Source organism: Eumetopias jubatus, unplaced genomic scaffold, assembly GCF_037043125.1.
Source record: "Eumetopias jubatus isolate StellerSeaLion01/CBP00866 unplaced genomic scaffold, mEumJub1_p1.0 scaffold_1, whole genome shotgun sequence".
Lineage (NCBI taxonomy): Eukaryota > Metazoa > Chordata > Mammalia > Carnivora > Otariidae > Eumetopias > Eumetopias jubatus.
This window is the reverse complement of record NW_028274807.1, coordinates 706,957-733,545: the sequence shown is the minus strand read 5'-3', so window position 1 is coordinate 733,545 and position 26,589 is coordinate 706,957. Positions and strand designations below refer to the sequence as shown.

At 54.1% G+C, this 26,589-nt stretch overlaps 3 protein-coding genes across 4 annotated transcripts in view; 1 reads left to right on the top strand and 2 right to left on the bottom strand.

Annotated features, from left to right (window-relative positions):
* MCM3AP (minichromosome maintenance complex component 3 associated protein) overlaps positions 1 to 2,712 on the bottom strand; it is a 51,433-nt gene extending 48,721 nt beyond the window's left edge. For both annotated transcript variants that reach the window (XM_028094748.2, XM_028094749.2), the window contains exons 1-2: positions 2,231 to 2,712; positions 464 to 1,774 (exon numbers count right to left, since the gene is read on the bottom strand). In XM_028094748.2, the coding sequence (XP_027950549.1) occupies positions 464 to 1,712 (1,249 nt within the window). In that variant the 5' untranslated portion in view covers positions 1,713 to 1,774; positions 2,231 to 2,712. The remainder of the gene's footprint in view (positions 1 to 463; positions 1,775 to 2,230) is intronic.
* Positions 2,511 to 9,022, top strand: YBEY (ybeY metalloendoribonuclease). Its single transcript, XM_088023590.1, has 5 exons — positions 2,511 to 2,733; positions 4,287 to 4,537; positions 5,756 to 5,884; positions 6,880 to 6,948; positions 8,101 to 9,022. Exons 2-5 carry the CDS (start codon positions 4,328 to 4,330, stop codon positions 8,185 to 8,187), a joined length of 495 nt encoding a protein of 164 aa, XP_087879716.1. The 5' UTR covers positions 2,511 to 2,733; positions 4,287 to 4,327; the 3' UTR covers positions 8,188 to 9,022.
* A 3,217-nt stretch (positions 9,023 to 12,239) lies between these two features.
* On the bottom strand, positions 12,240 to 24,690 carry CUNH21orf58 (chromosome unknown C21orf58 homolog). The gene is given in 9 exon segments (XM_088022237.1): positions 12,240 to 12,285; positions 12,661 to 12,859; positions 12,862 to 12,895; positions 13,240 to 13,379; positions 18,891 to 19,002; positions 21,791 to 21,958; positions 22,722 to 22,795; positions 23,767 to 23,827; positions 24,631 to 24,690. Coding segments are annotated over 9 exon segments (894 nt in total).
* Between the last annotated feature and the right edge of the window lie 1,899 nt (positions 24,691 to 26,589).

Sequence of the window (26,589 nt, the reverse complement as noted above, 5' to 3'; positions counted from 1 at the left end):
CAGGGTGGTGAGATGGGGCCCGTATCAGGCTCTGAGCTCAGCGGGGAGTTAGCCTGCTTGCGATTCTCTCCTTCTCCTTCTGCCCCTCCCCCTACTCGTGTGCGCTCTCTCTTAAACAAATCTTTAAAAAAATGCATCAGATAGAACATTTCAAAGTTTATGTATTTATTTATTTTTAAGTAATCTCCACATCCAATGTGGGGCTCCAATTCATGACCCTGAGATCAAGAGCCACATGCTCTTCCAACTGAGCCAGCCAGTCGCCCCTCAGATGTAACATTTCATATAGGAGGCACCACCTATGCAAGAGCAAAGGAAATGTTCACGTAGGACATGCTCTTGGTATGTTAGAATTCCTAGTGTTTACAGAAAATTTACCAGCAACATCAAACTAAGACCCAGGGAAATTTACCAAGAACCTGCCGGCAGCATTTACTGGATGGTGCACATATAGAGGGCTCACCTTCTTTTTTATCTCTACTTTCAGTTTCTTCCTCTTTATTCACACCGGGGAGCCGGGAAGGTGCCAAGACAGACTGACTCCCTCCTGGGATGGCCATGTGGTCATTTTCCCCAGATTCGGCACAGCCCATATCCTTTTTAGATTCCTTATTGCCCAGACGACCTACTTCTTTATTGCTTTTGAAGACATCTTGTATCGTTCGACCAAACAAGGTGCCTCCCCGGGGTCGATTCAGGCGGACAGGTCGTTTATCTGGAGGATGATCTCCCCTCGACGGAGCATCCAAGTCTTCGGCTACATCATGGCCATGTCTCCTTGGGGAGCGATCCTGGTCCTCCTTCCTTTTCAGTCCTTTCATGAGGCTGGGAAGTGGCTCCATTTGGGAAACACGTTCTTCACATCCTTGTCTCACACCTGTTTTGCTAACTGGGAATGGTTCACCCAGAGGCCCTGAAGATATGGGGAAGTTAGTGAAGCTACTATTAGAACTTCCAAATAGTGACTTAGAGGCCCTCTTCTCTTCCTCATTTTGGTTTGACAAAGCAGAGGTAAAGGCAGATGATGAATTATTACTATTGACTGGTTTTGAAAAGGTAAAGTTTGAATTGGCAGCTGAACTGCTTGTCACCTGAGGAAAAGAAAATGGAGACAGTCCTCCAGGCCCACTACTAATTGGGTGAGAAAATGTGAAAAACCCAGAAGTAATTGGGCTCTGAGTTTTCTCTGGCTCAGATTCAGCCCCAAATATTGGTCTAAACACGGAATTTTCCAGAGGCTTAAAGCTAAACTCTGTTTTCCCAAAACCAGAGCTTGCTATTTCCCCAGTTTCTGGTCCAAACGTAGAAGTACTTGGGAAAGCCCCAAAATTGGGTGATTTAAAACTAAATCCTGGGTTTGCAGGCACACATGAACTTGAAGACCCAGAGGCAGCTACAAAAGCTGGAGTGTGTTCAAGTCCAGAAAAGAGTCCAACATTTGAGGTTTGGGAGAATCCTAATGTTTGTGCTGAGGAAGAAGGACTTACTCCAGAAGATGTAGGAAAGCTGGCTACCTGTGAAAATCCTGAGGTTTTCCCAGATAACGTATTATTTTGGCCAAAAGGAGAAGGCTGACCAAATCGAAATGGTGGCTTAGCCTGAAACGTTCCTATGGAACCACTGGTAGATGCTGGGAAAACCCCAGGCTGCTGCCCACTAAAAGGATTAGTGGGGTTCATCTTCTGATGAAAGGCAGTAAATTCTATGTGCATACAAGTAGTCTTCTTAAAGAGTCTGTTCAGCGAGGGAGCTCCCCCTCATCCTCACGGTAAAGCTGGAAGACAAAAATTCAGATCATCACGGTCACGTCCTGCTGAAGACTAAGAAGAGAATTTGTAATCGCATGTCACACTCCAGGGAAACCAAAGGGCTAGGTATTATTTTCTGAGAGCCAGTGGGGTGTTTTGGGGGGGAGGTGCCTAGGGTAGAGGGTGGAAGATTAAATTACTTTGTTACCGCAGGCTTAAAGCGTCATCCTTTAGACTAAGAAAAAAATTGAAATTATTTTACTTAATTGGTAAATGGCACGAGAAACCTCAAAGATCCATGAGAAAATTAATGCAGTCACACTTTCAGAGAGAGGAGTTTCTCCAGCCTTCAATCTCCGTAGCCAGAAAACTACAATGTAACGCTGTTAAGAACATTAGTGTTTCAGTGTGTCCTCCTTCTTCTTTCTCTTAAGGTTTATCCTTCCTAGCAATCCCTACGCCCAGCAGGGGCTCGAACTCACCCCGAGACCGAGAGTCCCAGGCTCCACCCACTGAGCCAGCCAGGCGTCCGTCAGCGTTTCCTCCTTGTCTCCCGGGAACCGGAACCCCGGTAGAGAAGTACACTGCGCGGCTGTACCGGAGAAGACCCCTGAACTGGCGCAAGAACCGAGCGCCCCCGCAGAGGGGCGGCCCCCTGACCAGGGGAGGGAGGGAGGGAGGGCGGGGCCCCGGGGGCCGCGCACCCCGCCGAGACCCGCCCGCGGCCCAGGCCCGCGCCAGTGACGACACCTGCGCGGCGGCGGGGCAGGGGACGGCGCGGGGGAAGGAAGCGGCCTCCGCCCAGGCCGGGCCCTGCGCCGCGCTCACCGTCCGGCTCAGGGACTCGGGGGCCCGCCGCCCGCCGCCGCCCGCCGCCCCGGGGCCCCGTCGGCGCTCGGCTGGAGACGTCGCGGCACAGACAGCCGCGCGGGAGCCGACCCTTCGCTGAGCGCCGCGGGCAGAAAACGCAGCGGACCCACTTCCGGTCCGTCCGCGCGGCTCCGCCCCACCCCGGCTCCGCCACGCTCGGGTTCCGCTCGCCCGCCGGACCGCCGCCGCGGGGCTTCCGGCGCGCGGGATCCGGGCGGGATCCGGGCGGGATCCGCGGGCTTCGGCCCTGGGACGTGAGCCCGCGACTTCCGCCCGCGGCAGCGGGGCGCCCTTCGCACCCCGCGTGCTGCCCGGAGCCTCGGTGCTCGCGCTGAGCGGCCCCCCCGCCGGGACTCACGCTCTGCGGCCTTACGCCTCCCGCCCACCCGCTCGCATCCCACCGCCTCCTCTCCCGCTCCCCTCCGCCCACACGCCCCCAGCACCCACTCCCCGCAGCCCACCCCTCCCCTCCGCCCACACGCCCCCAGCACCCACTCCCCGCAGCCCACCCCTCCCCTCCGCCCACACGCCCCCAGCACCCACTCCCCGCAGCCCACCCCTCCCCCCACACGCCCCCAGCACCCACTCCCCGCAGCCCACCCCTCCCCCCACACGCCCCCAGCACCCACTCCCCGCAGCCCACCCCTCCCCTCCGCTCACACGCCCCCAGCACCCACTCCCCGCAGCCCACCCCTCCCCTCCGCCCACACGCCCCCAGCACCCACTCCCCGCAGCCCACCCCTCCCCTCCGCCCACACGCCCCCAGCACCCACTCCCCGCAGCCCACCCCTCCCCTCCGCCCACACGCCCCCAGCACCCACTCCCCGCAGCCCACCCCTCCCCTCCGCCCACACGCCCCCAGCACCCACTCCCCGCAGCCCACCCCTCCCCCCACACGCCCCCAGCACCCACTCCCCGCAGCCCACCCCTCCCCCCACACGCCCCCAGCACCCACTCCCCGCAGCCCACCCCTCCCCTCCGCTCACACGCCCCCAGCACCCACTCCCCGCAGCCCACCCCTCCCCTCCGCCCACACGCCCCCAGCACCCACTCCCCGCAGCCCACCCCTCCCCTCCGCCCACACGCCCCCAGCACCGACTCCCCGCAGCCCACCCCTCCGCCCACACGCCCCCAGCACCCACTCCCCGCAGCCCACCCCTCCGCTCCGCCCACACGCCCCCAGCACCCACTCCCCGCAGCCCACCCCTCCGCTCCGCCCACACGCCCCCAGCACCCACTCCCCGCAGCCCACCCCTCCGCTCCGCCCACACGCCCCCAGCACCCACTCCCCGCAGCCCACCCCTCCCCTCCGCCCACACGCCCCCAGCACCCACTCCCCGCAGCCCACCCCTCCCCTCCGCCCACACGCCCCCAGCACCGACTCCCCGCAGCCCACCCCTCCCCTCCGCCCACACGCCCCCAGCACCCACTCCCCGCAGCCCACCCCTCCCCTCCGCCCACACGCCCCCAGCACCCACTCCCCGCAGCCCACCCCTCCCACACACACCCTCACCCCCCACGCCGCCGCTCACCCTGTTGTGCTTTCTCCACCTGCGCACCCTGCCCCCCCACCGACGGCCCCCTCCTCGCTACAGGCCTTAATTTCCCACTTTTTACAGAATGTATGACCACTTTCTACAACTGATTTTTCTTAAACGTTGAGCACAGGCTCGTTTCCACGTTTCAAAGCGCCGCGTCGCTCTTCTGCGATGAGTCTGGTGCTCAGAAATCTGCAGCGCGCTGTGCCCGTCAGGAGGGGGCGCCTTCGCAAGAGGATGGAGATCGTGAGGCGCGTGCTCGGGGTGCAGAAGTTCGACCTGGGGATCGTCTGCGTCGACAACAGGAGTATTCAGCACATCAACAGCGTCTACAGGGGGAAAAACATCCCAACTGATGTGCTTTCCTTTCCATTTCATGAGGTAAAAAGTATTCTCTTGTCTGGCCTACGTTCTGGTGTAAACATTCTGATTTTTAAGTTTCATTTTTTTTAATTTTTTTATTTATTTATTTGAGAGAGAGAGAATGAGAGAGAGAGAGAGCACGAGAGGGAAGAGGGTCAGGGGGAGAAGCAGACTCCCCGCTGAGCAAGGAGCCCGATGCGGGACTCGATCCCGGGACTCCAGGATCATGACCTGAGCCGAAGGCAGTTGCTCAACCAACTGAGCCACCCAGGCGCCCTAAGTTTCATTTTGAAGACTTTAAAATATACACATAAGTAGAGTACAGCAGGAAAGCCCCTTTGACCCACAAGCATCGCCCGAGGAGAAAAGGCAGCTGGGTCCCCCAGCCCTCCTAATGATGTCAGTGAGTTAAACCGAAGTACAGAGCCTCTGCAATTTTTTTTAAGATCTTTTATTTATTTTTAAGTCATCTCTACACCCAGCGTGGGCTCAGAGTCACAACCCCAAGATCAAGAGTCACATGCGCCACCCACTGAGCCAGCGAGGCACCCCTGCTTTTGGAATTTTAAGTGTGATTCGGTAACAAATATGCATGGTCGAAATTTTTAAATAACCCTGAATTTTTTCACTGAAAATGAAAAATAACACTGAAAAACAATTTAAGATAGTGATTAGGTTACCACCTCCATGATGCACATGGCTCAAGGCTTCCCACATTGCTAGTGCATATTCGGCAGTACTCTTGAAGAGCACGAGAGACATGCGTGCACTATGTGATCCATTAGTGTTACCGCTGAGGAAGGAGGATGTTCTAGTATGAGCGTCTTAAGTGTTCACTTGGTATTTTTTTCTAATAGGGAGGAAACACGTTGGTACCCTAAATATCCGTCTGCAGGACTAGCTTAGTGTGAACAGCCCTCAGATGAATGGACTGGTTGTTTCTTTTGTTTTATGTGGGAAAATGTGGAAGACTGCTTAGGACAAAATAACAGAACAGAAATATAAAATTGTACCAGTGTGGATCTGTGTGATCATGCACTGAAAAGGTGAAAGAGACAGAGGAAAGCACCTCGTTTGTCTTAGGTCACCTGTAAAGAGTGGCCCTGCTGTGGTCCCCCCACCCCTCACCTGCCCTGGGACTACTGAGTAGGAATCTTCCAGAATGAAGTCTGTAGGCCTGCCGTCAGATTGGTTCCTGAGGTCATGGTCTCCAAATCTGTATTTCCTCATTTCCAGAATATAAAAGCGGGGGAACTTCCCCAGCCTGATTTTCAAGATGACTACAATTTGGGGGACATCTTCCTAGGCGTGGAGTGTATCTTCCAGCAGTGCGAAGGGGACGAGGACTACTATGACGTCCTTACTGTGAGTCGGCGCTGAAACAACAGGCCCTGAAGAGAGGGCGGGGAGGGGACGCCTGCCTCCAGCTGTGTCTCAGGAAGGACCGGGGTTATCGGGGGAGGGAGACCTACCAGCAGGGGCAGCAAGGACCCGCTCTCATCATCCCACAGAGAGAGCGAGCGAGCGAGCCCAGGCCATGGGCCTGCTTGCCCCCAGCAATGTCGGGTGAGGGCAGAGGACAGGAGACAGGTCAGGAGCTCCCAGAAGCGCCTTGTCTTTAGCTTTCACCCCTGGAGCTCAGCAAGCTGTGTTCAGCTAACTCAGATCTGCTGAGTAGGCTCCTTACAGAACAGTAGCCTCCAGGACCTTCCAGATCTGTCTCTCCTCAACCTGACGGCAAAAGGGGGAGGGGTGTTCCGAAAAGCGATTGTATCTTAACTTTCCTGTGGATTCTACTGAAGTGTTTTCCTTTGATCAAACAGCCACACCCTGAACTAAGTTTAGGGGATCCTGGTGCTTCTTTGTGACTTGAAGCAGAGCTTCCCAGGGAGAGCCATGATGAGCAGGCAACGGGGCCTGCTTCCTTGGGCCACAGTGGGACTTTCTGGGAGGAGGCGGCTGTGCTTTCCTCTTGAGCGTGGCAGGAGCCCTGGCCTAGGCAGGATTGCTCAGCATGGGCTTTAGCTCTGGGATCTCTGTGGCTGGCAGCGGTGCACCCCTGTGGGGCTGTTGTGCGTATCTGCTTCAACCTCCGCCTCCCAGAGATCCCATTACCGGCAGTGGAGGGCCAGCCCACCAGGCCTGGGACCTTCTCCTCGCCCCCACCTGCACGCAGGCACCTTTTCAGCCCCGGGTACCCCCCACCTACCCCTAGGTTCCTAACCTCCCACCCTGCATGGGCTGACTTCTCCCTGCCTTCCTTCCCTCCTCCTCCCCCTCCCCCCCCCACACTCCCCAACCCCTGGGTCGGGGATTGGCCATGATCAGTTCCTGAGACAGCTTTTTAATTGTTCTGACAGGTGACTGCCACCCATGGGCTCTGTCACCTGCTGGGCTTCACACACAGCACAGAGGCTGAGTGGCAGAAGGTAGGAGCTGTCCTCCAGTCCTCCAGCACAGAGGGTGCAGTGCCCTGTGCACCAGGTGCCCAGGAACCAGGGCGGCCTGAGCTGTCCCTGCAGTCAAGTACAAAAACCAAAATGGGGGGGGGGGCCTAGGGGTGGAAAAGCAGTAAATTAAGGATTTTATAAACGCCTGTTTTATCGAAACAAAACAAAAAGACTAACATTGTTTGTTTAAAATATTGGGATCCCCAAAGGTTACTAACTATATCACTTATTCGTTGTTGAAAGGAAGGGCTGAGTAGAGAGCCTGGATTCTCTAAATTCTATAAAATTCTAATGGCTTAAAGTCAAAAAACCTTTACAAGAGAAATTGTGATGATATTTATCAGGTGGGAACAGGATTCGGAACATGCAAGCATCTGATAGAGACCTACAGGCTAAAGTTATTTAGCCATTTGTTTCCCTGAGAAATGACAATATTTACCCCATTTATAAGGGTGTATGTTGGTATATGCACCATATTGTATTTAATAAACTCAAATTATATTTGTAATTAAATCATCAGACTCTCTGGAAGGCATACAAATTTTTTTTCAATTAGCAAAAAAGTCCTTGATACAGTTGTCCCCACATCCAGCCCATCTCAGGCTGGATCCCCACCAGGGACACCGTGGCTCAGCTTCCCGTCCAAGTGAGAGGCTGACCCTGCTGTGGCCCCCGAGCCCCCCTCTGGCAGCATCTCATAGAAAGCCCATGATGTCACCTCCAGCAGGGACCCCAGCCCTCCCAGGGCTTCCCCATCCACCTTCCCCAGGCACTGACCACTCTTTCCCCCAGGAGGGGCTGTCCTCACGCATCCCCCTCCCATGGACTCTTGGCCCAGCTGACGTGTCTGGCCTGTTCTCCTACAGCCCCAGACAGGGTCTCCTCTTCCTTTACCCAAGACCACTCCTTGGGCCCCTGGACCCCAGTCCTCTGCTGGTCCCACCCTTAACTTCATAGGCATTCCATGTGCACAGTGCTGGGTGAAGGTGAGCAGAACCAGGTCCTGCACTTTGGCTTTGGGAGGCCACATGGCCGAGATCCTTATGCCACAGCCATGGACACGGGCTCTGGGACACCCCTGGGCCAGGCTGTTGGGGGGCGTCCAAGTTGGTTTCCACTCCTTTGTTTCAGATGTACCAGAAGGAGAAGCAGGTTCTCGAGGAGCTGAGCCGGCACACCGGAACCAGGCTCCAGCCTCTGAGCAGAGGCCTCTTCTGATGATACTGGAGGCCCAGCAGCCGGGTGGCACCCAAGGAATTCTCCAGAGCATAGAGACACCATGTGAACGGCAGATGGACCTTCCCTTTCAGGCCCTGAGGACCAGGGACTCCACCAAACTGAGGGCCTGCTGGTCACTGCTGCCCTGTGGGGCCACAGGAGTGACACACACTCGGGGGCAAAATTACACAAGTGGAACCTGACTGTTTTGTGAAAGTATAAAAGAAACGTGCATTCATTTCTTCATTTAGAACCTAGCAAACATGTTTTCAGTATTGCAGATAAAGTGGTTCTAAGCTCTTAGGATGCAGAGTTGGAGCACAGGACCTTCATCCCTTGGGGTTCTGCCTGTGGCCAGAAGCATTTGTCTCTCCTGCGTCTGCAGCCTGCTCCAGAGAATAGAACAGGCAGCCCGGGGTTCCTCCTTCCTACAGGAGCACCGTTGGCTTCAGTCGCGACTTGCCCTTAAGAGCACTGTGACCTGGAACCTTCACTTGGTGCCTTTATGAGGAAGGGACAAGGCTGACCCTTAGGGTGGCTGCCAGGCCCAGGACAGCCTCAGCCAGGTGACCCACAGCGGACATCTCCTGCCCATCCCGCCTCCCTAGGTAGACACAGCCCCTGGTCAGGGGACCCTACCTAAGTCCTCTTTCCCGTGGCACCGCCGTGGCTGGAGCCTTAAAACCCTAGATCCCCCTGTCCACCCGCTGAGCCAAGTGTCTCCTGGCTGCAGGAGGCGCCCTCGGCTCCGACTGCCGCACCCCATCCTCTTTCCTGTCAGTGTTTCTTGCCTTTTCTTCTGATACTAAAGTAAATGCAGGAGGCATCACAGAGACTTATCCAAGCTGTTTCTGGGCCCAGGGCATCACGGGAGTGGGCCATAGGGGTGCGCTGAGCCAACCCCAGGCCTCCACCGCCTGGGCCTCCCAGGTACCGGCGTTGGCAACAGCGCCACGAATTCTGTCAAGGAGCTCCAAAGAGGTCGTGGCAATGAAACGCGGCCTCAGAGACTCTTTGGTCCTAAAACCAGGGATACCACAATTCTGAGAATCTGGTTTCTCCCACGAAGCCACTTGAAAGACATGAAAATGCATTTCCCACTGGATTTATTGTCAGCCTGGACTTTCCCAGGCCCTCAGGGACACAGAATTGGGCTTGTGGCGCTCCTGAAGCCTTGGGTATGCATGCCTGCTTATAGTGAAGCTCGTTCTGGGCAGAAAGTCTTAGCAAAGACCAAAGGTAACCCCACAAAGCTCTTGGCTCTGCAGTTCTTTTTAAGAGACTGAAGGAGGGACGCCTGGGTGGCTCAGTCATTAAGTGTCTGCCTTCTGCTCAGGTCATGGTCCCAGGGTCCTGGGATCGAGCCCCGCGTCGGGCTCCCTGCTCTGCGGGAAGCCTGCTTCTCCCTCTCCCATTCCCCCTGCTTGTGTTGCCTCTCTCGCTGTCTCTCTCTGTCAAATAAAAAAAAAACTTAAAAAAATAAAATAAGAGACTGAAGGGATCCCAAGACCCGCTACTCCTGTCAGCAGGAATTCCGGACATTCCCCCATGCCTCTCTGGTCATGTCGGGGGCACAGAGTTCTCCCTGGGTATGGGCCTCAGAGCAAAATGGCTGGGGGGCTAGGGGTGGAGTATCCAGCTTTATCAGGCAATGCCCAGTGCTTCCAAAGGACCTGGTTACTTGTCCCCCCCTGCAGCCCATAGCAGTGACCCTGGGGTCCAGACCCCAACCTCCATGCACCCTGACCCCTCCCTTGGTCACATATGCACTGAGGCTGTCCTGTATTTCTCATCACCATTGGCTTCCCCTCCACTGTAACTGCTTGTCTTATGCTCATTTTTCTTTTTTTTTTTTAAGATTTATTGGGGGGGGTGGAGGAACAGAGAGAGAGAGAAAGAGAATCCCAAGCTGACTCCCCACTGAGCAGGGAGCCCAACCGACAGCGGATGACATGGCCTCAGTCTCGTCACCCTGAGATCATGACCTGAGCCAAAATCAAAAGCTGGCCATATAACCGACTGAGCCACCCAGGCGTCCCTCATTCTCGTTTTTCTATTGATTTTTCTTTTTTATGGATTCAGAGGGGTTCTTACATATCATTGAACACAACAGAGCACATTGGCCAGTGTCCGTGTGACCTATATCTAAGAAAAGTCCTCCCCACCCAGCCATGGAGCTCTGCCTTGGCTATTTGATTCCACCTGTCACTTCTGTCCGCCCCGACCTGGCTACCATGCCCCGGTTCCAGAGCTTCTGCAAACCCAGCCTCTGCCAGGATTGGTCCCTCCTCCTGCTCCAGGGGTCCCTTGGGCTCCTTGGCCCTCTACACTCCTGTGTGTATTCAGAAATGCAGTTAATCTACCTCAGGCCTACGTGAGGAAGCTCCCATAAGTCCCAATAGCACAGGGTTCAGAGAGTTTCCGGGTGGGTGCAGACGTCCACACGGTGAGGGTGACGCACCCCACGGGACAGAAGCTCCTGTGCTCGCGACCCTCCCAGACCCACTCCATCCCTTATCACCCCCTTAAATAGACTGGTTAATGTCAGTAAGTGTTGCCCGAGTTCTGTGAGCCGCCCTAACAAACTAATCAAACCTGAAAAGGGGGTCATGGGAACCTCTGCTCCCTGACCTAGTAGGTCAGAAGCACAGGGGACAACCTGAATCTACGGCTGGCATGGGGGAGTCTCATGGGACTGAGTCCTTACATGGGTGGATGGTGTCAGAACCGAGTGGGGCTGCAGGACACCCAGCTGATGTCAGAATTAGCAACTAGAAGTGATAGAAGGGTCTGTTCTGCCTGTGAGTAAAGGGGATTTGCAGAGAAAAACGGGGTTTTCCTTACCCAGGACGCAGACAAAACAGTTTTTCCAATTTATTAGGCCATCTCAAGACAACCAACTTCTGCCAAATTTATTCCCCATATTGAACTAACAATTATGTTGAGAAATAAAACCAAACAGGAGAACCATGTTAGAAAATGTCAATGTGAAAATAAGAAATTGAGTCAGAACTTTAATTGCATTTCACAAAAGCATGTGCCAGGCACACCGTGTGGACCCCTGCCGCTCTCCTGCCTCGGAGGCTCCCTGAGCAGGGGTCCAGCCCGAGGGAGCTGAGCTGCGTGGCACCTCCTTAGCCACCTGCTTCCACCGCTTCCCAGGCCAGCGTTGCGGCGAGCCCGCAGGGTCCACGGGAGCAGTGAGGAGGACTGGGCTCTTGCTACTGTGGAAGTTAGGGCACGAGAGGGTTTACCCAAAAGGGGCTGATGAAAACGTGTGGCGCTGAAAAATGACATTTACATGACAATTACATTGAAACAGCAAGGGATGGGGCGCCTGCGTGGCTCAGTCGGTCAAGGGTCTGCCTTTGGCTCAGGTCATGACCTCCGGGTTGTGGGATCAAGTCCCCTGCTCAGTGGGGAGCCTGCTTCTCCCTCTGCCCCTCCCCCCCGCTCATGCACATGCTCTCAATAATAAATAAATCTTTAAAATAAATAAAACAGCAAGGGAACATGATTCCACCAAGAAAAAAAAGGTCACGAAAAGTGAAGAAAGAGTAAAGGTGACGTTCACATCAGAAGCCCTGACAGAACCAAGAAGAACAAACACACAGAGAAAGCTCCCTTTCCTCAGCCCCCTTCAGAAGGAACCACGTTCAACCTCGAGTGTCTCCCTTCCAGGAGAAAGCTGTGCAGACCAGCAACGACACCTCTCCACACCTGAAGGCACCTTTCCACGGGAGAGCCTAGCGGGCCGCTTGCCTTGCTCCGTTCACTTAGCAGGAACCCTCACTCCTGCCCCCCACGTGGCAGGCAGAGCTCCCAGTTATCATCATGTTTGACTTTGTTTATGGTGTAAGCAGCTAATTCCACCAATCTTTTCTCTTACGGCTCCTGGGCCATCTTTCCTGATGAAACCCTGTATTCCCTCTTGACTCGCGGTCCTGCATCCAGGGACAAGGCTGCAGCCTTCTGCCGGGCCTCCCCCACCACACCCGATGCCCCCAGAGTCCCCAGGACTCTGCTGCTCACCAGAGTCCACATGTGGAGGCTCACAAGCCCGGAGCCTGCGTGGGCTGGACGCCATCAGATGCCACCCTAGGAAAGCTTGGATATGTGGGTGCAGTTACTGCCCTGGCCTAGCATGCAGACACCACACTACAGGTGAGCCGTGCAGCCAGGGCTCAGGTGCAGGTCCCCAGAGCCCTGCTCATGCTGGACAAATGACCCAAGCCACAAGCAGCTTCCCCAGGAGGTTGGCCTCGGTCCATTCTCAGACAGGGACCTCCAGGGGCTAATACTGCCAAGGACCCACCTGCCTCCCTGGGGAAGATGGGAGGGCCTTTCCAAATTCCCTGCTACAGCCTAGGACCAGATAAAGATGGGTCCACTGGCTTGTCAGCAGGGGAGAGGAGGTGCAACCCAGTCCCTAGGTATTCCCACCCACAGAACAAGAAGCTGGCCTTGACTTACGGGCTAAGGGCTGCTGATGAGGGGCCAGCCAAGTGGTGCAGGGCTGGCAGGAAGCTGGAGGCAGGTGGGAGGGCGGTGGCCGAGACCACCGTGGGCCATGTGCAGTAACCAGCCAGGGAGCCAGGTGCTGGGATGGCCTGCAGGGGACTTGGGGGCGCGTAGTGGTGGTGGTGATGCACGGAGGGCCGCTTCTGCCTCTGGCTTGCAGGAGGACAAGGGGAGCCCGCTGCAGGTCCTCAGCACAGCACACACACCAGCCCATTTCAATGGGGGTGGGGGGTGGGGGGAGGGGGGAGGGGGGAGGGAGGGAAGGGAGGGCGGGCGGGCCAGGCCCCAGCAGAGTTCATCTGGCTCTAGGAAGCAGCTTTCTGGGCCCCAAACCACGTAACTCATTCTTCAGCTAGGTGGGAATGGGGAGTGTCAGGGGGTTTCATGAGCAGATCACAGACCCAGGAGTCAGAAATGTGCTTTTCAGAGTTACACAGATGCACGGACTTCCAGAAGAAAAGCCACCCAGGTCCTCTGGTTTTGATTTGGGTGGCCTCCTTTACCTCCGTGCCTGTCCCCAGCTGAGCCTACCTGAGCAGTGGCGTACAGGGGGGCGGCCTGTGATCCCCCGGAGGGCAAAAACGCTGATGAGGGCAGGGCTTTGAGCATCAAGTTTTGCATAATGATCTGGTGCATCTGTGCGTTCTGCATCAGCATCATCTCCACCATGTCTGAAAGGAGAGGCTCCATCACTCACAGACCACACGCTGATCATCAGGCCTCTCCTGAGGACAAAGATTTAGAGCATCGCCGACGCGGAGACACACTCAGTGCTCCACAAGCAAGAGGCCCTACGGGCACAGGCAATGGGGATGTGTTCTGAGGTGCGAAACTTCGGGGTTGGAGGATGTGTGTGCTTTAAAGTGTTGTTGTGTCCACTGGGCTCCGGAGAGGCTGCTGCACTTCTCATTCCCGCAAATGGGGGCCCCCGGAAGTGTGTCCACATCCTGATCCCCAGGAGCTCTGAATGGGATCTTACTTAGAAAGAGTCTTTGCAGACGTAATTAAGAATCTTGAGATGAGATCATCCTGGATTATCCAGCTAGGCCCTACATCCAAGACACATGTTTTGTTTTTGTTTTTGCTTTTAAGGTTTTTTTTTTAAGATTTTTTATTTATTTATTTGACGGAAAGAGAGAGAGCAAGAGCAGGAACACAAGCAGGGGGAGGGGCAGAGGGAGAAGCAGGCTTCCCGCGGAGCAGGGAGCCCGATGGGGGCTCAATCCCAGGACCCTGGGATCACGACCTGAGCCGAAGGCCGACGCTCAACCGACTGCGCCACCCAGGCACCTCAAGAAGACAAGTGTTTTTATAAGAGAGGCAAAGGGAGGTTTGAGACAGCAGAGGAGAGGCCACATGGGGATGGGGCAGAGATGAGACCCACGCGGCCACCAGCCAGGACTACCTGGAGCCACCGCTAGACAGGACAGGAAGGACCCTCCCTGTGACACCTGGGTTTCAGAATTCCGGCCTCCAGACTGAGAGAAAGTACATTTCTGTTGTTTTAAGTCCCCAGGCCTGTGGTACTTTATTACAGCCACCCCAGGAAACCAATCTCTTCACCAACTCTGGATAATAAGAAACACGTTTTTGTCAGTGCGAGAGGTAAACATGAGTTCTTCCCACAGCCTCGAGGCTCTGTCAGCCTCACCAAGGGCAGGCAGGTCCCTAAAACCACTCACACTCCCAGTCAAAAAAGGGGAGCCTGGAGGCTTGGGCAGGGGCTCCCGCAGGGGTGTCCAGGAGCCGGGTAGGCAGCAGCCTTGTCACTGGAATCGGCTCTTTGTCTCCAGCCAGCCCTCCCTGCAGATTCTGGGCTAGCCAAGCCTCCATAATCACATTGGCCAATTCCCTAAAATACATCTTTCTCTCTATCTGGACATGTCCTGTTGGCTCTGTTTCTCTAGAGACCCTTGATTAAAAGATTTTGTCCCAGGCCTGAGAGCAATGGGGTGGTGGGGGGCACAGAGCCAGATTCGCACAGCAATACACCTGTGGGAACTCTTATCCCTGCAAGACAAGAGCGTGGAGAGGCTTAGTCTGGCAGCCCCGTTCTGGGCAAAGACCCTTGAGGAAACCACGTGGGGCCGATGTTACTGCCTCAGGGTAAGGGGCACACGTTGGTGTTGTGGGGAAAGAGGGTCTTCGATAAGTGGCACAGGGCCAAACCGATATCCATGGCAAAGATAAACCAGTCCCTGACTCAGAGCTCACAAAATCTGTTCCAGGTGAGTCGTATATCTCAATGTGAAAAGTCAACCAAACCGTAGAACATCTTCATGACCTTGAGTGGCTAAAGGCTTCTTACACAGGACAGAAAAGGCACGAACCCGTAAAGGAAAAAGCCCGAAAAACAGAACTTTATTAAAAATTAAGAACTTGTGTTCATCCAGAGACACCACAAAGAGAGCAATTTGCAATATGTGTATCAAAAAGGACCCATGTTAGAATACATGAGGAATTCCTAGAAACCAAGGAGATAGGCAGATGACCTGGAAGAAAAATGGGCAAAACACTTGAAAGGCCACATCACAGAAAGGGTATTCAAACAGCCAATAAATATATGAAAAGGTGACATGCAATTAGAATTGGAAGGAGCCGCCATGCCCACCAGATTGGCAAAGATGAAACAGTCTAAGGACACCGAGGGTTGGTGACTTGCTGCAAGCAATTCTTGTTCACTCCTGTGGAGTGTCGACAGGTACTACTGATGAGAGAAACAAAGGCAAGAGAAATGTAGCTTAAATTCAATCTCCTTACAGCTTGCAGCCCACTGATAGATTCCAGAGACGTGCAGAGTGTAACCTTCCTCAAGGAACTGCCTTAGTGCCTTCATGTTGAAAAGGAACCTTATCTTCACAGCAGCTAGCCCCTCAAGGTCCTGAAAGCCTCGCTTCCAGGTTCCTTAGAGACTTACGCTGTCCCTAACCCCCACTAATTAGAAAGTATATAATCAGTCGCTCCTCACAATGCCAGTGCAACTCCTTCTGCCCACGGGTCCTATCCCCGGGCTTTAATAAAAACACCTTTTGCACCAGAGACATCTCAAGAATTCTTTGACTGTGGGCTTGATGATCCCACATCACTACCACTTTGGAAAACTGTCTGGCAGTGTTTCCTGACCCAAACATCTCAGCCCTAGGCATCGGCCCCACGGAAACGTACATGTCCATTCCCCAGAAGATGAGACCGTGTGGTGGCTCCACAGCCCCAAAAGAACAGGCCCACAATTTGTGGGATAATAATGTGATTGAATAGTGTGGTCAGCTGAATGATGGACCCCTAGCATGTACACACCCTAATCCCCGGAACCTGTGAATTGTGTTTTGTTATATGGTGAAAGGGATGTTGCCAATGTGATTAAGAGTCTTGGATGGAGGAGCGCCCGGGTGGCTCAGTCGGTTAAGTGTCCGCCTTTGGCTCAGGTCATGATCTCGGGGTCCTGGGATGGAGCCCTGTGTCAGGCTCCCCATTGGCGGGGAGTCTGCTTCTGCCCCCCACTCATGCTCTCTCTTGGCCTCTCTCTCTCTCTCAAAGAAATAGATAGGATCTTAAAAAAAAAAAAGTTTTGGATGAAAGCGACCCAAGTGTCCATCAACAAACAAAGGGTTAAAAGAATGTGGTCCATCCATCCCATGGAGTGTTGTTATTCAGCCTTAAAAAGGCAGGAAAGTCTGCCACCTGCCACCACATGATGAAACTCGAAGATGTTCATTATTCCACGTGAAATGAGCCAGTCACAGAGGGACAAATACTGTACAATTCCTCTCATAGGAGGTACTTGAGTCATCAGATTCAGAGAGAGTAGGGTGGTGGGTGCTGGGGGCTGGTAGGAGGGGACCCGGAGACACAGTTTCAGTTTTGCAAGATGGAAAGTTCTAAAGATCTGCCGCACAACAACGTGGATCCAGTTAACACTACTTAAACATGTTTAAGATGGTAAATTTTATGTTTTTTAACCACAACTTATTTTCAAGATTTATGTATTTATTTGAGGGGGGTGGGGGCAGAGGGAGAGGGAGAGAGAATCACAACCTGAGCTGAAACCAAGAGTCGGACCCTTCACTGACTGTACCACCCAGGCACCCTTACCACGATTTTTAAAATTAATTAATTTTTGAAAAAGAATCTTGAGGTGGGGAGATTATCCTGGATTATCTGGGTGGGCCCAACATGCTCACAAGGGTCCTCAGGAAACGTTGAGAGAAAATAAATATCAATTTAGATCTGAATATCCAGCAACGCTAGTATTTAAGAACAAGGGGAAATAAAAACATTTGCCAGGAGGCAAACACTGAGGGAGCTTCAGGAGACTGTTCTAAAGGAACTTGGAAAGGGCTTATTTCAAGATGGTAGAAGATAATTCCAGAAGGGTGATCTGAGATACAACCAAGGGTGAGTAGGATGTCAGGATCATTTCTGTAGGAGATCATCCTGGCATCTAGTTTGGGAAGTTGTTCTAAAAGAGAAAGAGCAGTACTAACTGGGTGGGAGGAGGGGGCGCGGTGCTCCAAGCTCCTTCCATCCCTGGGGGCAGGGGGCTCCAGATCCCACGCGTTCAACTTCATACTAAAGCCCAATGAATGGAAAAAACGAATAAATGAACAAAAAGCAGAATCAGACCTACAAATGCAGAGACCGGTCTGATGGTTGCTGGTGGGGCGGGTGGGGGTGGGGCTTGGGGAAAGTGGGTGAAGGGGAGAGACTGGGTCTACCAGTTACAGAGTGAGTCACAGAACAAACGGCACAGCTTGGGGAATACAGTCTATGGTACCGCAGTTTCTAAAATGCTCACGAGCTCCCCAGGGCGGTGGTTAGGGTACTTCTGAGAGGGCCTGTTTTTACCTTCAAATATTTGATCAGGTCAGAATTTGTTTGGGTGGGGCACCTGGGTGGCTCAGTCCTTAAGCATCTGCCTTTGGCTCAGGTCATTATCCCAGAGTCCTGGGATCGAGCCCTGCATCGGGCTCCTTGCTCATCAGGAAGCCTGCTTCTCCCTCTGCCACTCCCCCTGCTTGTGTTCCTGCTCTCTCTCTCTCTGTGTCAAATAAATAAATAAAATCTTAAAAAAAAAAAAAGAATTTGTTTGGATGTAAAGAGTGGGGTAAGGACTTGACCTTACTTTGTCTGAATAGTGAGATACGTATTGAGGATTTCATTTTTTACCACTGATCTTCAACGCCACTTTTTCTCTTGTAAGGCATACAAGCATTTGCACACACAGGCGCATGGAGAGCACACATGCTTCTGGTCAGTTTGCCTTTGGAACCAGACAGACGCTCACTAAACTCATCTGGAAAAACCACCAAGGAGAGATGGAGAAGACCAAGCAGGGCTGCCTCTGCGAGCACACCGGCTGCGCTTGGCCCCCGCAGGGCAACCTCGTAAGGGGCGCGGTGCGAGGCAGCCTCGGACCAGGCCTGGCACGTGTGACAACATTCAATGGACTTACAGTAACGAAAGAAGCTGGTAGTCGTCACTAGGGCAGAATTGAGAACACGGACCTGTGATTCTACACGCAGCTCTGCTCCCGGAGCCTAACACCCTTGGTCCTCAGGGAGGAAGGCTTTTGGGGGGGTGGATGTGTTCACTGCTAGATTAGTTGGGTTCATGGATAGACACATATGTCAGCTCTCATCAAACTGCACACTTTAAATTTGTGCAATTTGTTCTGTCATTTCAATAAAGCAGTTTTAAATCTCAAGTATTTAAAACTCATTTAAGGGGCACCTGGGTGGTGCAGTCCGTTGAACACCCAAATCTTGGTTTCAGCTCGGGTCATGATCTCAGGGTCATGAGATCGACCCCACATCATCATATTGCAGCATCTGGGCTCTGGGCTCAAAGGGGAGCCTGCTTCAGATTCTCTCTCCCTCTTCCCCTCCCTGCACCAAACCAAAACAAACAAAACAAAACTCATTTAAAAGGAGAAGCAATTTAGCCAGGGTTTTGTAGAGCTAGTTGGGATTGAACCCAGTTCTCTCGATTCCTAGTTCTTGTTTTCTTCCCTCAGAGATATCTATCATATAAGGGTTTCTTAAAGTTAAAATTATTTTGTGTTGCTAATATGTAGCTTCGACTGGGTAGCCAAAAGCTACAATGATTATCCTGTTTATAAAAATATTTTTTGTTTTGATAGAGAATTTTATAAACCCATGACAGTATTAATATGGAACACTTACCTTCCTTAATACTTCCTGCTCTTTGAGTGGGGAAGGCCTGGAGAGGGGGAATCTGTGTGATGAGGGGCTGCTGAGGTAGCTGTTGAATGATGGTGGCAGGAGGCTGGGGGGCCTACAAAGAGCCAGATGATTAGTTCCCTAAATATGCCCTAGGAGACCGTGTTCTACAGCAACCATCCACCCACCCATCCATCCATCCACCCACCCACATCCATCCATCCACCCACCCACCTGTCTACCCACCCATCCACCTCCCCACCTACCCTTCTACCCACCCATCCACTGCCCGTCTACCTACCCATCCACCCACCCATCCATCCATCCATCCATCCATCCAAGAGAAACTTTAAATGATTAACCCTATACATTGAATTGGTTGCTTAGTAGATCGATATTTGAGTCTGGGTATCACCTAGGACATGATATGTTATGAATGTTTGTGTCCACCCTGAAATTCGTGTGTTGACGCTCTAACCTCCAATGTGTCTGTATTTGGAGATCAGGCCTGTGAAGAGGTAATAAAGGTTAAGTGAGGTCATAAGGGTGACATCCGAATCCTGTAGGGCTGGTGTCCTCGTAAAAAGGGGGATGCCAGAGAGCTTTCTCTGTCTACCATGTGAAGGCAGTGAGAAGGCAGCCGTCTGCAAGCCAGGAGGAGAACGCTCTCCGGGAACCTGATTGGTGATCTTGGACTTCCGCCCTCCAGAAATGTAAGAAAATAACTTCGTTGTTTAAGCTGCCCTAGCATAGTAACACATAGCCTGTTTTTTGTAAGAGCGAGAGCGTGCCTGTGCACGCACATGGGTGGCTGTGGGTGGGGGATGGCAGAGGGAGAGGGAGAGTCTTAAGCAGGCTCCTGATGTGGGGCTCAGTCCCACCACCCCAAGATCAGGACCTGAGCCAAAAATCAAGAGTCAGACGCTTAGCCAACTGAGCCCCCCAGGCGCCCCTAACAAACACTATTTTTAATTTTCCCCCATTTCCTGTCTTCAGGAGAAGAAGCTAACATCCGGTTTCATTAATACTGCTTGAATAGAGGCATCCAAGGAACAGGTCATGAAAATAATCTCTGGCTTCTCTCCAGTTAAAAGGAACGTACACCAATTCCAAGCCCACACTAGGTGTTGACCATGCACCAAAGACTTTCTATCTCACTCCTCTTCTGGATGGATAAGGCCTTGTCCTTTCTTTCCTAGTTCCCAGGAATGATGGCAAAACCAGGGCTTGGCAGACTCTCTATGTAGAGCGCCAGACAATAAATAGTTTTGGCTTTGTGGGCCACAGGGCCTCGGCGGTGAAGGCTTCCCCCAGCAGGGCGGCTGCAAAGTGGCCACCGCGCGCGGGACGGGTGGTGACACATCCGCACGGGCACTGAGATTTGCATTTCACATCATTTTCATATGCTACAAACCATGCTTCTTCTTTTGATTTTCCCATTTTTTAAAAGATTTTATTTATTTTAGAGAGAGCACGAGAGAGTGCAGGCGAGAGAGGGAGGGAGAGGTAAAGGATGAGAGAGAGAGAGAGAGAGAGCGCGAGCCAGGCGGGAGAGGGAGCACGAGCAGGGCGAGATTCAGAACCAGCAGAGGGAAGGCGTCCCAAGCTGACCCCAGGCTGAGCCAGTGTTGGGGGGCTGAGCCCCCAAACACTTATAGTGTAAGACCGTTCTCAGCTTACAGGTCGCACAAAATCAGAGGGCAGGCCGGCTCTGGCCCGCAGAGCGCTTTGCTACCCAACGCATTGACTGATAAAGCTGTGGCGTCCCGGCTTGGGGGACACCCTGCCTCGGGGTCTCTGAGTCCAGCATCAAGGAAATTCACTGTAACCACCAAAGGCCCTGCTTGCCCTTTTGTCGTCAGTGGGGCTGATTGAAAGGTGCAAGCAGAACTGGGTCCACGTGAATTGCTGTGAGTGTGAACATGTTTGGGAATTGCGGGGGGGAAGCCTCCTGCCTCTAACCCCCACCACCCCTGCCATTCCTGGAAGGAGGTCCCAGTGTTGGAAGATCCAAAGATGCAGGCTGAGGAGGGGAGATCCAGAGCCTAGACACAGACAGCCCAGGGGCAAAAGGGGGCCCTGGGGGCTCCGTTAGCACAGATCTCTCCCTGATCTGGGGTCACCCCTTCCTGCTCTAGTCCCTCAACCTCGTGCTGCCAGGTCTTCTTCCAAAGAACAAAGGTGCTCCAGGTCACGGGCCTAGTCTGCCCACACTGCTGCCTCCCTGGCCGGAACCTTTGCAACTTGGTCCTGCCCACCACCTCCGCCTGCTCTTCTCCCCAGGGCTCTGATGAGCCCTGTCCCTGGCTTCTGGCCCTTCTCTGCACTCACCTGCCTTCTGCTGCATTCCCTTCTGCTTAAGAGGGTCAGAGTTGCTTTCCATTGCTTGCAACCCAGAATGCTGAACAAAGGTTTGAGGCTCTCAAAACCTGGAACATTCTTTTACCTTTTTAAGTTCTGCCCTTGAGATTAGGGTCTTAGGATTCCCCTGGTCATTATGAAATTTTGAGAAAGAACTAACACACTTCTTCCTCAAACTCAGGGCCTTCCTGATGCTGAGTACTTCTGTTCCTCGTGTAAAGGCTACGACCTGAGAGTCAGGAGGCTGAATGGGGACCCCAGGCTCTCCTCTGTAATAAGGGGGTAAGACCATGCCCTCTCCCCAAAGCCAGTTCTCAGGGCACCTGTGAGGACTGCAGAGAGGAGCCAGGGAGGTCCCTGTGCAGTGCCCGGGACATGGTAAATGTGGCCACTGTTGGCTCCTAGCTGACTGACCCTCTTCGTAACGCTGTGGAGGTAGGTCTGGAGACCACAAAAAGCCACAGTCTCCGTTTGGATGAGGGGTCTCTGTGGGCACCACATCCTCTCCACGTTGCTTCTGCCCTCAGCTCATGAAGACTTACTGAGTGTTGGATAATCCGTGGTGGCTCCAGGGCTGGCGGGGGCAGGGAGGTGGCAGGGTAGATGCCCATGGGGGGCACCTCTGGGGGCAGCGCTGGCCCACGGGCCTCTCCTCTGTTCACGCTGCTCCGTGCTCGGGCCTGGGAGCCCTCCTCTAGGACATGCTGTTCCTGCGACACAATGCAGAGCTGCAGCACCCAGAGAGGGAGAGCCACAGACACCGAAGGGAGGAGACCGGGTGCCCGGGGCGCGCACTCCGCCTGGCGCAGAGGTGCACGGACATGTGGTCCTCTGGCGGGGGGGTCTCAGGGCGTCCTCCTGGTCCACTCGGGGCACAGACCCTCTGGAATTGGAGCCAGGCTCTTCGTGGGGGGCACACATGAGAGGAACCCTTCATTTCACGTGGTGGGAAGGGGAGGGAGCTTAACCTTCTGTTTAAGTTTACCAAATAATGAACCGTTTCTGGTTGTTCTCTTCGTCTAGCCAACAGAGTATATTCTCTTTCCTCCATCACCACGACATGGCATTTTATCATAACTATACGTTTGGACCCAATTAATCGCTTCTCATGGTCATTCCCTGTTGCTGGTGCATTTAGTTTGGACGAAGCCGTTGGCCATCTTAAAATCCCACTTCCTGTAGGAATTGGGCCCTTTGCACAGAATTTCTACCTTGGGAAACGTGCAACCAAAGCAGGGTTTTTCAGCTAACACTCCTGCTGGAACCTAGACTACGGAAAACGTGCATGCAGGTGTTATTTTCTCCATGAAGTCCAGGATCCAGGTGCGCAGGCTCCTAGCTGCTCCGGATCCGTCCATTACCCACCCACAGGTCACAGACATCAGGGACCAGTGCTTAGTCCAGGAAGCCCTCCCCCGTGCCTCTGGCCTGGTCATGATCAGGGTCCACACAGCTGCTGGACATGCGGCCTACCCAGAGTCTCTGCAGAAGATCTTGCCTCCTCCTCAGAGCACCCAGCAGGGCTGCATCCAGCCTGTCCTTGTTTCCTGCGGGGTGTCACATCAGGCAGGTTCCCACACGGGGCCCAAGCACGGCCCTATGGCAGAAAGCCCTTCCTCGGGCTCTGCTGCACTCTGGTGAGAGGGAGAAGGTCCTCACGGGGCTCGGTAGTGAGTGCGACCGGGTTGTGAGCCTGGCCTCCTGACACCTGGAGCCATCTGGGGGCCCCAAGCAGTCTGGGGGCTGGTACGGTCCACCGAGCCACAGGTAATGCCATCTGCAGCCTCCTGAGAGAGGGGTCCCCACTCAAGAGGAGGCTCTGAACAGGGTCTGGCCTTCCTTCCTCGGGCACAGCACACCCATTCTCCACCCCCCAGACCTAGGATGCCTAGAGCAGCCTGTCCTGGGGGGGGTCCCCAGGAGTCCCCCTGCCCTGGCCCACTCCATGGTTCTGCTCTTACCTGTTGGCCAGGTGACCTGGTTTGGCGTTTCCTGTCTGGACTTGAGCCCTGGGCTCTGCCTGCTCTCCTCACGAGTTTCCTGGAGCTCCCACTGCCAAAGGGCCTCTTCCCCATGAACAGGCAGTGCTCTCATAGGCCTCCCTAGCACCTCACCCAGATGTCCCTGAACCTGGGCACTGTCACCGGGAGAGCGGTCTTCTCCTCCACCTCATGTGGCCTGAGCGACCGTTGGCCAGGGTGGCAGATGCACAGGGGCGCCTGGTCTGGGTGCCTGAAGATGTGCCCACCTGACAGGTTGAACCCCGCATACCCCCCACCCCAGAACAAGCTCATAGCGACACAAGTCGGATCCAGGTGTGGCCATGTCTGAGCTGGGCACCCTGCGGCAGACGATCAGACCTCTCTGGACCCCCCTTCTCTTAATTGCAGAATGGGAATGATGAATGCATCCCCTGTTGGGGTTTTTGTGAGGATGCGGTAAGCTATGAGGGTGTGCTTGGCAGGGCACCGTGTGTGTGTGTGTGTGTGTGTGTTCTCCCAGTGGCCTGGGCTCTTACCTGGTATGAGGTGGGGGTCTTCAGAATTCCCTTCCACATCGTCACACTCTTGCTCCAGTTTCTATGTCAAAAAGGACGGTGCGCGAGTGGGTGGGGTCTGGGTTGGGGGAGGAGCACCTGCCCCAGAGTCCTGGGACCAGAGTCCCAGATGGAGGTGATTGGGGACAGAGTGGGGGGAGGTGGCAAGGGTCATCCGTACTCTCTTAGGACTGTGGCGTCAGGCTTTCCATTTGGTGCACACAAGTCCCACCTTGAAATCTCAGGGCAGATGCTTTGAGGTGAGTGGCCCCTTTCAAGCAACTTTCTGCAGAGCCTGAGCCAGGCCAGCTCCGTGTCCCTGACCACCCCCCACCCCCGCCCCGCCCCGCCCCCTTGAGCCCTGGGCTGAGCAGCACAGTCTGGGCCTGTCCTGGGATGACCCCTGCCAGCCCCTCCACGTTGGCCATGGGCCACCCAGAAGGAGGCGCTGTGCTGGTGGGCAGGCTGGCCGTGGAAGACAGGAAGACAGCTGTCAGGATGGGCCCCAGGGCCGGCCTACGTGGCTGTAGACCCTGCACCAGCCAGAGCCTGTCTCCTCCAAACACTGAAGCCAGAAGGCTCTGCAGGGGAGTTTGTGGGCCCTGAAAATGCTCTGGGCCGTGGGTGTATCCAGCCTCCCAGCTGAGAAGCTGCCAGAAGAACCTAGTTGGTTCTGCATAAAGGCAGAGAAAACCAAGAGACCACAGGCCTTCATCATAAGGCTAAAAGCACAGGAAAGTGTTTTCCCTTGGAAGCAGGAGTATACTGACAGGCATAATAACTTACCTTTTGAATCTGTGCTTCTTTGACAAGCTGTTGAATACATGATTGCCCCCACTGCCTTACCTTCTCCAAGAGTTTCAGGGTCAGTCGGGTCATCGCATCTGCCACTGAGGAGTCCAGCATCCTGGGACACCACAGACCCACCTCCTCCCTGGGTTTCAGGTTATCAGCAAGCAAGGAGAAGCAGCCCCAACTGTGGTGTCTTTGAAGGGTTCCTGAGCTGGGCTGAGTTTACCCCCTGGAGACTGGCCCGCGGCTTACCCCCTGTGGGAGGGTGGCCACAGCTCCCAGAGCGCCGCGTTGCCTTGGCGGTTGCTGGGTGCTGCAGACACAGGAAGGCCCCAGGTTGCCGGGTTTCCATTGAGAGTCCTTCCCCAGCCCCGCCTGCCCCCCCCACAGGAGTTGCCTATAAACACTGCTAATCTCCAGGTGTAGCCAGGTGGGGCTTATTGGGAAGGTGATGAGCAGCAGCTGGAGCCCGAGGGGACAGAGTGAGGTCCTGGGAAGGGGGGGACAGTCCTGATTCCCCCATGCATTGCCCCCACCCTCAGGACTGAGTCCAGAAGAGTATGGCGTAGGGGTGGGGGCAGCTGCATCCATCCCCCATGCACTGCAGGGGCCTACCCTCCCCTCATCCATTGTTACCTCCCATGCACTGCAGGGGCCTACCCTCCCCTCATCCATTGTTACCTCCAAGGGGCCAGTAGGCCCCAGCCCCTTCTAGGGACCCTCAGAGCCAGATGGGCATGAAGCCTGGACACCAGGAGGACAGGGTGGGGGCACCACGTCCCTGCGATTTCAGGAAATTCTGGGCGGCAGAAGAGGAAGCACAGGGAGCTGACCAATGACCTGCTTAGGGGCTTTCCTGGTGGGGCTTCTGGGTGGGTGCACCCCACAGGCTCCTAGCCATCACCTTGCAGGACACAGGGCCACACGGGGCTACCACTCCTCCAGGCAGGGATGTGATTGCCGGATTGGGATTGCCCTGTGGGGATCCAGGCCCAGAGAGGGGGGGGCGCACCTAGCGACAGGACCCCTGGTCAGGTCAGAAGTTGGTGGCTGCAGACATGCACTCCAGCCCTGGGGGGAGCGGGTGGGGGGGGGCGCGCCACCCAGCAAGAGAAGCCTTTTATAAATGATCCTTCACACAGAGCGCAGGGCGCAAAACTGATCAGAGTGGCTCTTCATTTCTACCAGCTTTACATTTCAGATTTACAAATTAATCAATCCAGCTAATGAAGTGGATAGAACAGATTGGATATTGGATCCGGCGATAGTAGTCCAGGGCTGGGGTGGGAATGAGGGATCAGCACACTTACAGCCCCCTCCTCAATGCAACTGAACCAAAAACTTGTATCAGATGGCCAAAATTTGGCTAAAAGTCCCTTAAATTGCCCATACACTTCAGTGGTTATGGATTTATATGTATCATAACCCTAACATTCAAACAGGAGGTCTGAGTGTAAACAAAAACTAATTTAGCTAAGCTACTCAAGGTAGCTAGGAGATAATCCAAGTGGTATACATAACACATCCCAGTGTGAGTTTGTTAGACTGTTTTTTTTTAATAAAGCTATTTATTAAAATTTTGGGGCACCTGGGTGGCTCAGTCGTTAAGCGTCTGCCTTTGGCTCAGGTCATGGTCCCAGGGTCCTGGGATCGAGCCCCGCACCGGACTCCCTGCTCGGCGGGAAGCCTGCTTCTCCCTCTCCCGCTCCCCCTGCTTGTGTTCCCTCTCTCACCGTCTCTGTCAAATAAATAAATAAATAAAATCTTTAAAACAATTAAGTTATTTAAAGTTTATATTTATAGGAAAACCAGGAAGATGGTATAACAGAATTCTCACAGTGCATGTGGTCACCCTGACTCATCACGGCTAACTCCGACCCTGATCACCCAGCTAGGTTTCTTCACTCCACAGTTACTATTTTTCTCCCCTTTCCACAGTCCTCTGTGGGAGGAAGTCATTGTGCACAGCTCATACTTAAGGAGTGAGCGTTAGGTTTTCCTCCTTGGGGGTAT

Excerpts from the sequence above, each read along its gene's own strand:
- YBEY (XM_088023590.1), top strand. The coding sequence starts at position 4,328 with ATGAGTCTGGTGCTCAGAAATCTGCAGCGCGCTGTGCCCGTCAGGAGG. Across the intron at positions 4,538-5,755 it reads TTTCCTTTCCATTTCATGAG|AATATAAAAGCGGGGGAACT; the intron begins GTAAAAAGTATT and ends CCTCATTTCCAG. Across the intron at positions 6,949-8,100 it reads CAGAGGCTGAGTGGCAGAAG|ATGTACCAGAAGGAGAAGCA; the intron begins GTAGGAGCTGTC and ends CCTTTGTTTCAG.